At 42.1% G+C, this 14,637-nt stretch overlaps 3 protein-coding genes and 1 long non-coding RNA gene across 4 annotated transcripts in view; 3 read left to right on the top strand and 1 right to left on the bottom strand.

The window, feature by feature from the left end:
* The window catches only part of LOC116039465 (programmed cell death 1 ligand 1-like), a 37,785-nt gene extending 31,825 nt beyond the window's left edge, over positions 1-5,960 (bottom strand). Inside the window, exon 1 of the mRNA XM_035993982.1 lies at positions 5,760-5,960. Coding sequence (XP_035849875.1) covers positions 5,760-5,832 — 73 coding nt within the window. The 5' untranslated portion in view covers positions 5,833-5,960. The remainder of the gene's footprint in view (positions 1-5,759) is intronic.
* The window catches only part of LOC118493596, a 61,138-nt gene extending 47,259 nt beyond the window's left edge, over positions 1-13,879 (top strand). Inside the window, exon 3 of the long non-coding RNA XR_004895543.1 lies at positions 13,802-13,879. This is a non-coding gene — a long non-coding RNA (uncharacterized LOC118493596). The remainder of the gene's footprint in view (positions 1-13,801) is intronic.
* Positions 1-14,637, top strand: part of LOC116064544 (zinc finger protein 239-like) — an 893,026-nt gene that overhangs the window by 221,138 nt on the left and 657,251 nt on the right. The window lies entirely within an intron of this gene.
* Positions 1-14,637, top strand: part of LOC116034141 (hemicentin-1-like) — a 1,482,957-nt gene that overhangs the window by 1,373,903 nt on the left and 94,417 nt on the right. The gene's annotated exons all lie outside the window — the stretch shown is intronic.

Here is a 14,637-nt window from a genome sequence, read left to right as displayed (position 1 = left end):
AGTCCCGGAATTAATTAATCATTAATTACGCGATAAGTCCCGGCCCATAATAATACGATATTTTAAAGTTATTTAACCTTCTATTGTGTAATTGTGTGTTCAGAAACGTCTCACTTATTCGATAGTATCTATCTTTGTTGAATAGACATGAACGACAAGAGCTTATAATCGAGTATCGTAATCGCAACGCACTATTTGGAAAAAATCGCAAGTAGATTAGTTTTCAAAAATCGTTCAGCCCTAGCACTAACCTTGTAATTGAGATAAATGTCTTTAGTCGCTATGTCGTGGATACGTACTGCATTCACCCACAATCCCACAGTGACGACCTCTGCTTGGTGTAAACTCGTGGGTGGGGCTGTGAGGAGCGGAGGGGAGTCTTCCACGCTTCTGCCGTTAGCCTCTGACCGGAAGCGACCATGAGTTTAGGCTAACAGTTACTATATTCGAGCTAACCGCTGAGCTGACAGCTTGATTCAGTCGAATAAAACGTTAACGTCAAACTTAACCGCTCAGCGGACACACAAAGTCTCAGGCTAACAAGCCGTCTACAGCCGATGAAACCGCTAGATTATAGAGAGTTTTAACGTTATTTTCACGTTTTACGGGTGCTTTTGAGCTTTGCGCGGATTATTACATGAACGGTCGGTGGCAGCACACACCGGGGTTAGCCGAATTAGACTGATTATCGCTAACCTAACGTACTTCCTGTATCATGGTGCGCGTGGTTTATGTAGATGAGTAGTATCGCGTCGCTCTGAGATGTACGCTAGGTACACGAGTGTGTGTCCCTTCGCCCGTTTTTTGGGATTTTCTGAATTCGTTTATTTACCTTGATAATGATACATTGTACTGCGTATGGTGCACGTAATCCCATCTGTTAGACCTAAGGCATGGCTAAAGCACGTCTTATCTAGCGTCGATGTTTTCCACCAGACGTCAATGGAGAAATGATGGGAATTTACTTACATTATAAGTAAAAACAAGAAAGAAGGAGTCGCTCATGGCCAAGAGCGAAAAACCAAGACAGCGCCATGCGACAGCAGCTGACGAGTGGTTGTGGTTGGCACTATTGACCTCGAGTGGTAATGAGTGTTAGGGGATTGGTCAGAAGACAGGATAGCCCTGTACCTGTAAGGACATGGCACGTCCTGTCCAAACTCGTAGTCACAGGTAGCTTATGCTAGTGAAGTGCGGGTCTTGGCGTGGCAGAGTGGGAAAACATTCGGCTCGCCTTGGGGTCGGATGATCAAGGACATGTATTTATGGTTCACCCATCGATAGAATACAACGTTATAGAGAAACGTACCTTTACAATAAGTAGACACGCCAGAGGGAGTGTTACACAGACACTCTTAGAAAAGAGGCAGGTACTTAAAAACAATACCTAACAGTAGGAGTTGATGAACCTCAGAGTGCCGTGTACAACGAGAGCAGGAGTTAGCGTTAACAACGAGCTACGTCGAGGTTCAACCCAGGGTTTTTCTGTACCATGACGTAGGACGTTTCCAAAGAGTACCGAGGAAAAAGGTGCAAAACTTGCGTGAGAAACTTATATGCTGCAGCGCCTAAGCTGGTCGGGAGCAGGTTTATGTGTGAGAGTAGAGATCACTGGTGTAACAGCACCGCCTACTGACTCAAACCAATACAACCCATCGATTGATAACCGCGTCACCAGTGATGCCAGAAACGCGTTACTTAGTAACGCGTCAAAAGAGCACGTCTGATCTGACCACTTTTTTCAGTAGCGAGTAATCTAACGCGTTACTATTTCCAAACTAGTAATCAGATTAAAGTTACTTATCCAAGTCACTGTGCGTTACTATTTTTGTCATTTTCCTTAGTAAAAATATATATTTTTGCTTTCTTCTTGCGTCTCGGAAGTGAAGTCACGTATGCGACCAGTCACGTTTTCAGCATGTGGACAGTTAACGTGTACCACGCAGCGACACAAACGTAAACAACAATGGAGGGAGGAGAGAGATGCGCGTTTTCTAGCTGGAAATACTGTCACTATTTTGAGTTTGTGTCAGCTAAAGATGGCAACATTAGTTAATTGTACACTCTGTGCTGGTGGTGACAAAGTGCTATCTAGCTACAAAACACTACGTCAAATTTGAAGAAACATTTGGAGTCGCAGCACTAGAGTCAGAAACTATCAACCGACTACAGACACAGTCGACTCGAGTGGTAGCGCATCAGCAGAAAATCGAGCAGAGAGAAAAAAGTCCCAACCACCTCACACATCGCAACACAAAAGCTGGACTCTTCGGTGCAAACCATAAGTGGGGGAGAGAGTTGAATAAGTCTTTGTGGGCAGTATGCTTTGTGAGGAGAAAAGTGCTGTGCACGGCATTACACGACCACACGGAAGGGACTGAAAAGAAACTGGGAAAACTCGCGCTTCGTTTCGCGCCAAAACATAGTAAACGAATTACAAGATCCACCTAGGGTCTACTACTGACCTTACTCTTAGGCAATGCTGATCTCATCACAGTAACCCGACGAAGGGTTGTCGAACTTTCTATGTTGAGGCATGGGGGTGTTGTCGCAAGTTGACTGAATGTGTAACTATAAGTAGATCTTGTAATTCAAACTATCGAACTTTGTTACTATTGCGTACTTCGACAATCATATCTGTAAAGTAACTACTTAATTACTTATTTAAAAAATCACGTCATCAGTAAGTAGACGTCGAGTATAGCGTTTTTCAAAGTAGAGAGAGAGGACAGAGAGAGTAGATAGTGACAGAGAAATAGAGAGAGAGAGAGAGAGAGAGACGAGAGAGAGAGAGAGAGAGAGAGAGAGAGAGAGACAGAGAGAGAGAGAGACAGACAGACAGAGACAAAGACACAGAGAGAGAGAGAGAGACACACACAGAGAGAGAGATGAGAGAGAGAGACTACATGAGAGAGAGAGAGAGACAGAGAGAGACGAGAGATGAGAGGTAGCGACACGATGAGCGAGTAGAGATAGGATAGAGAGAGAGAGAGATAGAGATGACAGAGTACAAACAAAACAGAGAGATAGCGGGAGAGACAGAGTGACGATGCGAGAGACACACAGAGCGAGAGCAGATCGACAGCGACAGAGAGAGAGAGAGAGACAGATATAGAGCGAGAGAGCACAGATAGAGAGAGATAGACCACTACAGAGAGAAGAGAGATGACAGGAGAAGAGACAGAGACCGAGAGCGAGAGAGAGAGACCACAGAGAGACCAGAGAGAGCGACTACATAGAGAGTGAGAGAGAGCGAGAGGCACAGACAGAGGCCATAGAGCAGACAGAGAGGACGAGAGACCGAGAGACAGAGAGATAGACACGAGAGATAGAGAGATACATAGAGAGAGAGACAGACACAGAGAGAGAGATAGAGCGATCTAGAGAGAGATACATATACACGAGAGATAGAGATGCATAGACAGAGAGAGACTATACGACAGAGACAGATGAGATCGAGAGTAGCGAGCAGATAGAGACTAGACCAGCCATACAGACAGACAGAGAGACATACAGAGAGAGCCATGACGACAGACCGATACAGCAGAGAGAGAGAGAGAGAGACAGATAGATCTGACAGATAGAGAGAACAGAGAGAGACAGACAGACGAGACCGAGACCAGTAGAGAGAGAGAGAGAGATACAGAGACATGCGAGTAGAGAGAGAGCGCCCCAGAGAGATAGAGCGAGAGCGACAGAGAGATCTAGTAGACATTATCACAGATAGAGAGAGCGAGCGTCCAGAGACACACAGAGAGAGCGCGAAGAGAGACAGAGAGAGAGACCGGACACAGAGACAGACAGACCGAGAGACACACAGACATGAAGATACAGAGATTGACACAGAGAGAGCGTAGATACCTAGACAGACCGAGGAGATATGACAGATCGAGATAGAGAGAGAGAGACACAGAATGTAGAGACGAGACAAACAGAGATCTAGATGAGATCAGAGTACATCAGACCTACAGAGATACATCAGATCATGAGAGATATAGAGAGAGAGACAGAGACAATCATAGACAGAGAGAGAGAGAAGAGACGCAGAGACTACCGAGAGAGAGCAGAGACATAGCAGAGAGGAGCAGAGAGCAACAGAGATACAGACATCGAGACAGACTATCTACAGAGACAGAGATGACAGAGTGAGCTAGAGATACGACGCAGCGCCATAGATATAGAGACACAGAGAGATGCGAGAGTAGCGAGTACGAGCTACGTAGAGAGAGCAGATAGCGAGAGAGAGAGCGATAGAGAGAGCACCCACAGAGAGAGACTAGAGAGAGAGTAGAGAGCGAGTACAGAGAGAGAGAGAGATAGCCAGACAGCGAGATAGCAGAAGAGAGAGACAGAGAGAGACAGAGAGAGAGATAGAGACAGAGAGACAGAGAGGACATGAGAGAGAGACGAGAGAGAGTACAGAGAGAAGAGAGAGAGATAGAGACAGAGAGAGATAGAGACAGAGAGAGTAGAGAGAGAGACAGAAGCAGAGAGAGGAGAGACAGAGAGAGCAGAGAGAGACATAGAGAGAGGAGAGCAGAGAGAGAGAAGAGAGAGACAGAGAGAGGACAGAGAGAGAGAGAGAGAGATAGACGAGACGAGAGATAGAGGAGAGAGACAGACGAGATCAGAGACGAGATACAGAGACAGAGACAGATAGAGAGAGAGAGAGAGATGAGAGAGAGAGAGAGAGAAGATGCGCACATAAAAGTTACAACATTTAGAGAGCGACAACCCCGTTAACATATTCCATTTTAATGGGAGGGAATTGCATATCGGCTTCTTGAGCCGTGTGTTGATAATGCTACACATCGGTTTGAATTATGTTTTTATATTTTTTATTTGCTCTCACGATCGCTTCTACTGCCAGGGTAGCAACTGAAATAACAGGCTAAAGCATTGATTAATGGAAAGCAAAAGTGTAATTCTGGTCAGATCTTGGTCCTGACTGATGGGAAGTGATATTAATAAGAGTTGTGATTTACACATCTACAGCGTCGGCTATTATTTTGCCAGCTTTCCTCCTGTTTTAGGAAGCAGTGACTGTATTGCATTTTGCCTGTAAAACCGTGTCTGTGTTCTTCATATTTATGTAGAATTATAATGTTCTCTTCTTATGAGAAATATGGTAGAAGTTTGTGATTGGTCGTGCTGTGCAAACACCGCCTCTTTTATGTGAACGCGTGCGCCGCTGGATTGGGAAACCCTGATGGTTGATTGAACTAGTGGTTAACCAGCGTCGTGATACAGGTTATGGAGGACCACGGTTGTTAGGTTAGGTGAAGACGAGTAACTGAAAGAAATCCAGGACATGTTGATCTGGATTCGTAGTACAGGCATAAGATCCGTCTATCACGTTCGCCATTGTTGTTTTGAACACACCGTCGCAGCCATAGATATAAAATGGTCGCAGGCCCATGCATCACACACACTTCAACCACGCCTGTAGCTCTGAGAAGCTCCTCCTCTGACACTGTAGGCCTACTAGAAGTCAGACAAGATGGATTTTCCGTGATAGCGCGAGAATGATTGCTATTAGGCCGAAGCATATTACATCATTGTGTTATTTGTTTCAATTTAATTTATAAAAGCACCAAGGTGCTTCACAAAGTCAAAAACATAATATAAAACACACATATATACATAGATTTAGTGGAAATACAACACGACTGAAGTTAAGACATTAATTGAAACCCTTAAATCACACATAAATAAAATGTAACGTCATTAATCCCCCCCCACACACACACACAGCTCACCTGCAGCCAGAGAAAGTATCCAAAGTGAAATGAGGAAAGCCAGAAAATGTGGTGCTGATGTTAATGTAGACATGGCAGCAGACTACTGCTGAGACTGAAAAGAAAACTGCTATTCCTCTCCGTCACCACACCCTGCTGAGACAGCTGCAAGAGCTTAAACTACATGTACAGGGTAGTCCACTCCTCTGTACAGAGGGAGGAGGAAGGGGAGGACCCCTCCAGTGTCACGTGATTTTCACCAAACCCTGCTGAGACAGCTGCAAGTGCTTAAATGGTAGTCCACTCCTCTGCACAGAGGGAGGAGGAAGGGGAGGACCCCTCCAGTGTCACGTGATTTACAAGAAACTGTCACTCCCAGTGAGGCGTTCAAATACAGGCTCGAAAAAACTGTTCAGCCAACATGCAGAAAATGAAAATATCAAGAGATTTAAAACAGCTATATTTACAGTACTACAGATGATACAGAGCCCAGCAGTAAAGAGTTTTTAAGAACACACACTTAAGGTCTGAGGGCATTTACCCACTACATTCAGATAGTAATGTCTTTAGTTCACCAGAGGCCTGTACTACGAATCCAGATCAACATGTCCTGGATTTCTTTCAGTTCCCTGACTTCACCTAACCTAACAACCACAGTCCCCCATAACCTGTATCACGACGCTGGTTAACCACTAGTTCAATCAACCATCAGGGTTTCCCAATCCAGCGGGGCGCGCGTTCACATAAAAGAGGCGCTGTTTGCACAGCACGACCAATCGCCAACATCTACCAGAGCTGCATATTTTACATAAGAAGAGCAAACTATAATTCTACATGAATATGAAGAATACAGACACGGTTTAACAGGCAAAACACAAGAAGGAAAGCTGGCAAAAAAAGCCGACGCTGTTTTACGTAAATCACAACGCTTATCCTATCAATATCACTTCCAGTGGTGTAGTCTACGTGATAGTAAGCTCCAGGATGTCTATATACCCACTTCAAAATGCCCAATGACACGTAACATACTTTCGATTATATTTTTGATAGATTTTGAATTGTCATTCGTGCTTTTTTCTAAGGTAGCCTATTTTATTTTTTATTTTTTTTTGCATAAAAGTGTATCGAAGGCAGGAAATGAAGACGTTGACGCTTAAAACTTCCCTGGGGGAGGACACCCAGACCCCCCACTATGATATGCCCCCCTCCTCCCCCAAAGGCAGATTCTGGCTAATATACAGTAGAGTACACCCACTATAATAGCCTACATTAGACTAAACTGGTCACTTCCCCACTTTTCCCACAGGCACAAGATCTGACCATAATTACACTTCTGCTTTCCATAAACTCGTTGCTTTAGGCTTTTATTTCAGTTGCAACCCCAGCAGTGGTAAGCTGTGAGAGAAAATAAAATAATATCAAAACATAATTCTAACCGATGTGCATATTGGCAACACACGGCTGAAGAAGCCGACAAATAGCCTGTATGTAATTCCCTCCGCTGAAAATCTATATCTTTTATAAAGATACCCATCAGGGAATGTTAACGGGGTTGTCGGTCTCTAAATGTTTTAACTTTTCTGGAGGCACCTCTCTCTCTCTCTCTCTCTCTCTCTCTCTCTCTCTCTCTCTCTCTCTCTCTCTCTCTCTCTCTCTCTCTTCCTCTCTCTCTCTCTTTCTCTCTCTCTCTCTCTGCCCACCAAGCTCCACCTAAATTTCTAAGAACGGTGACGCGGTTATCAATCGAGTATTGATTGGTCAGTAGGCGGTGCTTTAACACCGGTTGATCTCTAATCTCCAACATAACCTGCTCCCGACCAGGTTAGGTGTTCAGCATTAGTTACCACGGCGATTGAACCCGATAACAACTAATCCACCTTCGTAGTACAAAAAACCCTGGGTTGAACCTGAAGTTAGCTCGTTAACGCCAAATCTCGCTTCATAGTACAGGCTTCTGGTAACAGTTTTTGTAGTTGCCACAACACACACACACACACACACACACACACACACACACACACACACACACACACACACACACACAGTGTGACATCTTCTCTTATAAAACCATCAGCTGATTAGGTCATGTTGACTTTCATTCATATCAGATCAATAATTTAGAGATTATCAGATAAATAGTCCTGAATCAGGACCTTCAGTAGAATAAATAAATAAACTGTGCCCAAGTCAAAAAGCTGCTCCAATGAATTTATTCGTTCTGATTTTATTTTTTAGGTTTCTGCTGCAGGTTGTTAAAGTGGACATATCATGCTTATTCGTATTTTCTGTCACATTTACAAGGTTATAATGTTGGATTTTCATGTTAAACGTGGCCAAAATAATGTGGTAAATGTATTTTAACATTGTTAAAATACATTTACCTCCCTCTCTCTCTCTTTCTCTCTCTCAACCTGACTGCAGTTCATCATCGTAACCAAGTTGAGTGGGCAAATGCTCATATTTGATGAACCCTAAACCTAACACCAGATACTGACTGGTTTCCTGCACATTTTTAGAGTGGCCTTTTATTGTGGCCAGCCTAAGACACACCTGTGCAATAATCATGCTGTCTAATAAGCATCTTGATATGCCACACCTGTGAGGTGGATGGATTATCTCGGTAAAGGAAAAGTGCTCACTAACAGATTTAGACAGATATTGTGAACAATATTTGAGAGAAATAAGACTTTTGTGTACATAGAAAAAGTCAGCTCATGAAAAATGGGGGGCAAAAACAAAAGTGTTGCGTTTATAATTTTGTTCAGTGTAAGTTGTCATCTTGGCGTCCAATTCGTTAAATTCTCCCCAATTTCGGGTCGCATTCCTGGTGAAACATGTCCAATTGGGTAGTGTTCAGAAGCCTTTATCTGCGATTTTTGAAGGTAGAAAGTGCTGTTTCGTTCCAGCCTAATGCTAACTGTTAAGTAGCTGCATGCTAACGCAAAATAGCTGTAATCCTGGCGGCCAATGCTGGTCATTTCTCCCAAATTTCAGGGTCAAATTACTGCGCGGACATGTCCGATTGTGTAGTTTTTGGTTTAGAAGCCTTTATTGGGGATTTTTCACGGTACAAAGTCCTGCTATAAAGTTACTCCGTTGCAGTCATGGATGTATTAAAGTAATGGTTCGGAGTAATTTCTCCCTAGGTCAGCTGGTTAGCTTAGTGCAGGCACTAATGGATCCAACTGTGTATTTCGTAAGTTAACCCCACTAATAACGCCCAAAATGATACCAAACTTCTACAAATAGTACAAATAGGTTATGTACTCATAAAACGATGGATTGGAAAGTTTGTAAGTACACTGGGGGCCTCATGTATAAACGTTGCGTTCTCACGAAAAGCTTGCATACGCTGGTTTTCACGGACACTTTGTGATGTATAAAAAATTTACTTGACGTGAGAATGTGCGGGCCGTCACGCAAAGTCTTTTCTGGCTCTGTAACGTTGCAAATTCTAACTGAAAAGTGCTGAAAATCACCAAACATTACAAAATAAAGTTTCTACTTTACTTACTGGCACACGTCTGTAAGGTTGTCTATGAAAAAACATAATTATATGCGCTGATACTCGGGACGGGAAATACATGAAAAATCCTCCAAGTCATCCTCTGTATTTCCCATAGATGAAATATTTTCTTACTGTGCAACAAAAAGATCGGCATGGAAAAATGCAATAGTGCCTATGATTCTGTAGTTGCTGAGACTCAGACATCCATGGCGCACAGCAGGCGGGACGCACGGCTCCATCTCCCCAGGAACAAACGCTGTGTCGGGGGGGGCAAACTCAGGTGATGCGTAATTGATGTCGTGGATGATTTGTAGGCTATTAAGTGAACAAGGTGTACCCAGTCCACCAGAAACTGCACCGTCTTGACTGTCTTAATTCTGCACATATATCTGTTACCGTAGTCCTATTTACTATTTCATTATTTCATCCATGTGTGGCGCAGCAGATCTGTGTGCACTTACCTGCCGTGGAGACGCTGGCCTCACTAACCTCTCCTCCTCTGGGTCAGGTCTCCCTCGTGCTGGACTCAGTTTCACTGAACACTTAGAAAATAAATGGCATTACATCAGTGAGTTCAAACTGCTTATTGTGTGTAATTTGGACTGACACTGAGATGCATGTTGTTCTGTAACTGGTGTGGCGCTGCCACTATTCTCTTGATTTCCAGTTCAACATTAGACTGTTTTATAATTTCTGCCACGGTTTGGTGCATTCACTGCCCGGTCACCATTTGCCACTCTGGGCATTTTCTTTTATTGCTTATCCAAGATGACAAACCTCCAAACAGAACTTTTTTGTCCTCGCCTCTACCTCCGCGATCAGCATCTCAAACTGACAGTCGGTGAAGTTATGGCAGCAGGTGTTTGTGTTATCTGCAGGACAACGGAAAGGACAAGGATAAGGTGTTGTTTTTTTTTTATACATAGGCCTGGGTCTGATATTATTTATCAATAATTTGAGACATGTTATGTCTGTGTATGTTTCTCAGCAGAGGCGTTTGTCCACAATCAACAGTTTATTGTCACTGACATATGTTCAGTGAACCAAAGTCGCCTACATCAAACGTCAGTTGTCAACAACGCGTCACCAACTGGGAAACTCTGTTAGCAAAATCTGGCCCGAGTTTCCCACCTCTGATTCCGACAGGAAGGGACGTGAATGATGACGTTTTCACTCGGAAAAACGTTTTTCCAATGTCCATGAACGCACGGTAATTTTTCCTGTCTGCAGCGGGATAATCCGTTGTGATTGGACGAAGAATGACGTCGGGGGCGCATTTATAGTAATTTCCATATTCATTTATGGGAGGAGGCAAGGCGGGGTTGGTGGCTCGTTCATGTGCGCTCAATTTCACGTGGATTGTGATGTATAAAGGAAAGGTGCGCAGGACCTGGCGTACGCCCGGTTTTATACATGTGAATATTTCTGTACGTAGGTACTTTTCAAGTTTTGGCCGTACGCCATCTTCTGGTATGAAAGCTGCACAATCTTTTATACATGAGGCCCCTGGAGTTTATTTAAATAACACTTGGCTGTTGCCTTCTGCTCTCTGCTACTGCTGCTACTGCTACTGGCAGTAAAACGAGTGCTTAGGGACGTCTACAAATTACAACACCGAAAAGAGATACAACAAAGATATTTATTAATTTAACTTATTTTTTTAAAGTAAGTGTTGTAGTACAAATAGCAAGAGATAAATTATAATTGAGGTAAGTTTGGAGACACTACCTTATTTAATCATTAAATGGTAACCCTAGGGTGAAATTACTCCGAACCAGTGTTGTAATGTAACAAAGTACAAATACTTCACTACTGTACTTAAGTAGAATTTCACGTATCTGTACTTTGCTTCGTCATTTATATTTCTGGAAACTTTTACTTTTACTCCACTACATTTCCCCTAAGCATCTTAGTTACTCGTTACTACAAAATATAATCAGAAGAAATTTATTACACTGAAAAAAGGAAGTTTGGCGAATCATTGCTCCTAAATTGCCAAGATAATGTACGCTCCATTCCAGTTGGTGACCTGATGCCTGTTTGTGGCCAAGTGGCAAAAATGACAGTGGTGATGAAGACAACATTACACACCTTTGGCCATAAAGTTCATAATCAAAGGTTTTTTTTTACTTTTACTTCTACTTAAGTACATTTAATATCAGAAAATTGCTATGAATACTTAAGTACTGTAAATATCAGATACTTTTAGACTTTTACTCAAGTAATATTCTAAAAGGAGACTTTAACTTCTACCAAAGTCATTTTATGGGAAGATACTTGTACTTTTACTCAAGTATTGCTTTTGAGTACTTTATACAAGACTGCTCCGAACCATCACTTTAAGAGAACTGGATACAGCGTTCAGCGCGAAGCCCCGTTCATTACAATGAGAGTTGCTCAAAAGCGAATGAAGCAGTCATGGAGCTCAATCTTCCACGTTAACTGGCCCATGACATCATGATGGCCACGTGCACTAGCCATAGACAGTATATAAGAATGGACCAATAGATCCCGGTACTCTGGACAGAGACCAGTGAAGGATATTAGAAGCTCTTTTCCGGTGATGGCATAAATGTGCCGTGAGCAACCTGTCTGAAAGTTGGAAGTCTTCTGGTAGCTGTGCCAAGAGAAATCTCAATCATTCCCAATCTAGCAGAGACGGAGAGCGTAGGTATATGTAAGGAGATAACATAGACACAGGCTAATTATTGATCACTAAAATGATAGTTTGTTATGGGTTGGTGTGTTTTATCTTATTTTGGTAGTCTGTTTCTGTTCTGTATTTTGCTCAGTTTCCTGTTTTATTTTGATAGTTTGGTTTTCTGTCTTGTCTAGTCTGGTTTTACTTTGTCTTATGTGTGTATATATATATATATATATATATATATATATATATATATATATATATATATATATATATATATATATACATACATATATACACATACATACATTATGATGGAAATTACTACAGACATTAATGTTCTTACATCGGTCCTCACAATGTCATTCATATGTAATGTTCATATACATTCTCCAGTCAGTACTAAATATTTGAAAACACCCAGATCTAGTATTAAAGTGAATTGTTGTTTGCAAATACATTTAATTTGTTTTCATTGAATTAAACCAATTTACATACTTTTCCTGTTTCATGCTTCAGTTGATGTTTAATGTTACAACAGGTGCACATGTGAACATTGTGAGCGGATGCTGACCGAGGTTGAAAATGTGTGCTGCAGTGGAGATAGTCATGGTTTCGGTGTTTTGCTTTGGCATCACACCGGGAGCTGTAGATGTAAAGAAAAAAAGAAAAACAGGAGAATTACCTTTGAACAAGTGTGGAGGAAAGTCGGAGGTATGGAAGCAGTTTAAACAAGTCGTGGGCAGTGACAACAATATGTTGTTCATCATTGTTTCTTTTTTTTTTTTTTACGTTTCTTCATTCGGATCCACTTGCGATCCGTTCCATTCTGAATAAACAGATTTCTGCAGTTCAAACAACTCTGAATTGTAGTTGAGAACGTCAGTTATTACGGCCCACGTATTAAAAAATTGTCGGGTTTAAATCGGGCTCGGGCTCATAATTACAGTTAATGTGTCGGGCCGGGCCGGGCTCGGACGCAACGTGCTCGGGCTCAGGTAGGGTCGGGCTTGATTTTTTGGGCCGATCTAAGCTCTATTTCACACTACATAAATCGAAAACGTGTTAATTGCAAGATAAGCAAAAGTGACACGGCATGGCACGGTCACCACAGTGATGATTCAGCACCTAAAACGTAAACATGTTAGAGTCCTTGATGAGGAGGAAGGGAGTTCAACAGCAGGGTAAAGTCACTACACAATCCTACTTCTGTTCCGTTTTGAAGTGAGGAACGTAACGTCCCTCCAGTGGTGCTGGTGTTTACTCGTTATCCAGCTTCACAAGCATGACAAGCTAGCGTTAGCTCGTTAATAACAGTAGTAAAGCAGGACTAAAGACACGTTTTTATTCACTCGCCTTTTTTGGCCCATTCATTTTTCAATCTATTGTCATGTATATATCCTGTGCTTTGTCCCATATCAGTTATTGTAGACTTAGTATTTGTGTGTGTTGTACTTTTTAAATATCATTATAAATTTCTTTTATAGCACTTGGTCATCTTAAGCTGTGTTTAAATGTGGTGAACAAATGAACTTAACTTGCACTTACTACAATGATGGTAATAATGTAATGAATAAGCTTCAAGTGTGTGTGTGTGTGTGTGTGTGTGTGTGTGTGGTCTGTATCTGCTCTTTGGGTTACTTACCTTTACACAACTATTAACTAAAACAACATGTATGTAAGTATGTATTGAGTTAATGTTTTTTTGTTTTTTTTATCCGATTCATCGATTAATCGATTATTAAAATAATCGTTAGTTGCAGTCCTACTGATATTTACTGTTAATACCAAATCAATTTATCAGTTTAAACACATTCCCATTTTCATTCTAACAAAATGACATAATTCCGTAACAGAGGTCAGAAATAAAGTCTACGTGAATCTTTCACAATAAAAGCTGATATTTACCAGAATCTGCTGCAGACAGAAGGAACAACAGGAACATTAATATAGCCATGCGAGAGTGTTGATCTGCTGTGTTATTTCTCTCCCTCTCTGTTCTACCGCGTGGTCTGAGGATGGGTGCAGAATCATACCTCTTTGAGAGAGTGGATCCCGTACGGTCTGAGGTTTGGTTTCTGTGTGAGAGTGGGTGGATCAACACACAGTCTGTAACCTGCAGCCGGATTCTGATTAGATCAGAATCGAGGAAGGCTCGTCTTGAACCAGCTGCTGAAACGTGACGTGACGTGTGTGTGTGTGTGTGTGTGTGTGTGTGTGTGTGTGTGTGTGTGTGTGTGTGTGTGTGTGTGTGTGTGTGTGTGTGTGGCTGCTGTGGAGTTCTTATTTTTTATATATATATATATATATACAGTATGTGTTGTTGCCATGCGGCTTAATAATGTTAATGATGTTTGTTGCACCCGTGTCCGCGTGTTGTCGGCCATTGTAGTTTAACTGTCTGAGTTTGGTCTCTGTTCTGTTTTCTGCTGCAGAGTGTTTCTAAAATGTATTAACTGTTGGTTTGGACACTGTGGTGAGATGTCATGTGTCTGTTGACATGTTTGGTGCACTTCATTTTGTCCTCTAAATACAGCAACATTACTGTAATATACTATGCATGAAATAAATGCATAAATGAAATAGCAAGCCAACAGAGTGAACTGTGAGCTGAACTGAGCATGTGTAAAGAAAGAGAAGGTGCTGTGCTGCCACCTTCTATAACAACAGATTCTCACTCCCATCTTGTAAAATATGGACGCTTGATCAGGTGCCTTTGTCGTTATTGACGCTAAAAGTCTCCTTTA

This window comes from Sander lucioperca, chromosome 17 (assembly GCF_008315115.2).
Source record: "Sander lucioperca isolate FBNREF2018 chromosome 17, SLUC_FBN_1.2, whole genome shotgun sequence".
In the NCBI taxonomy this organism is placed as follows: domain Eukaryota; kingdom Metazoa; phylum Chordata; class Actinopteri; order Perciformes; family Percidae; genus Sander; species Sander lucioperca.
The sequence above is the reverse complement of the archived record's forward strand: the minus strand, read 5'-3'. Positions and strand labels throughout refer to the sequence as shown.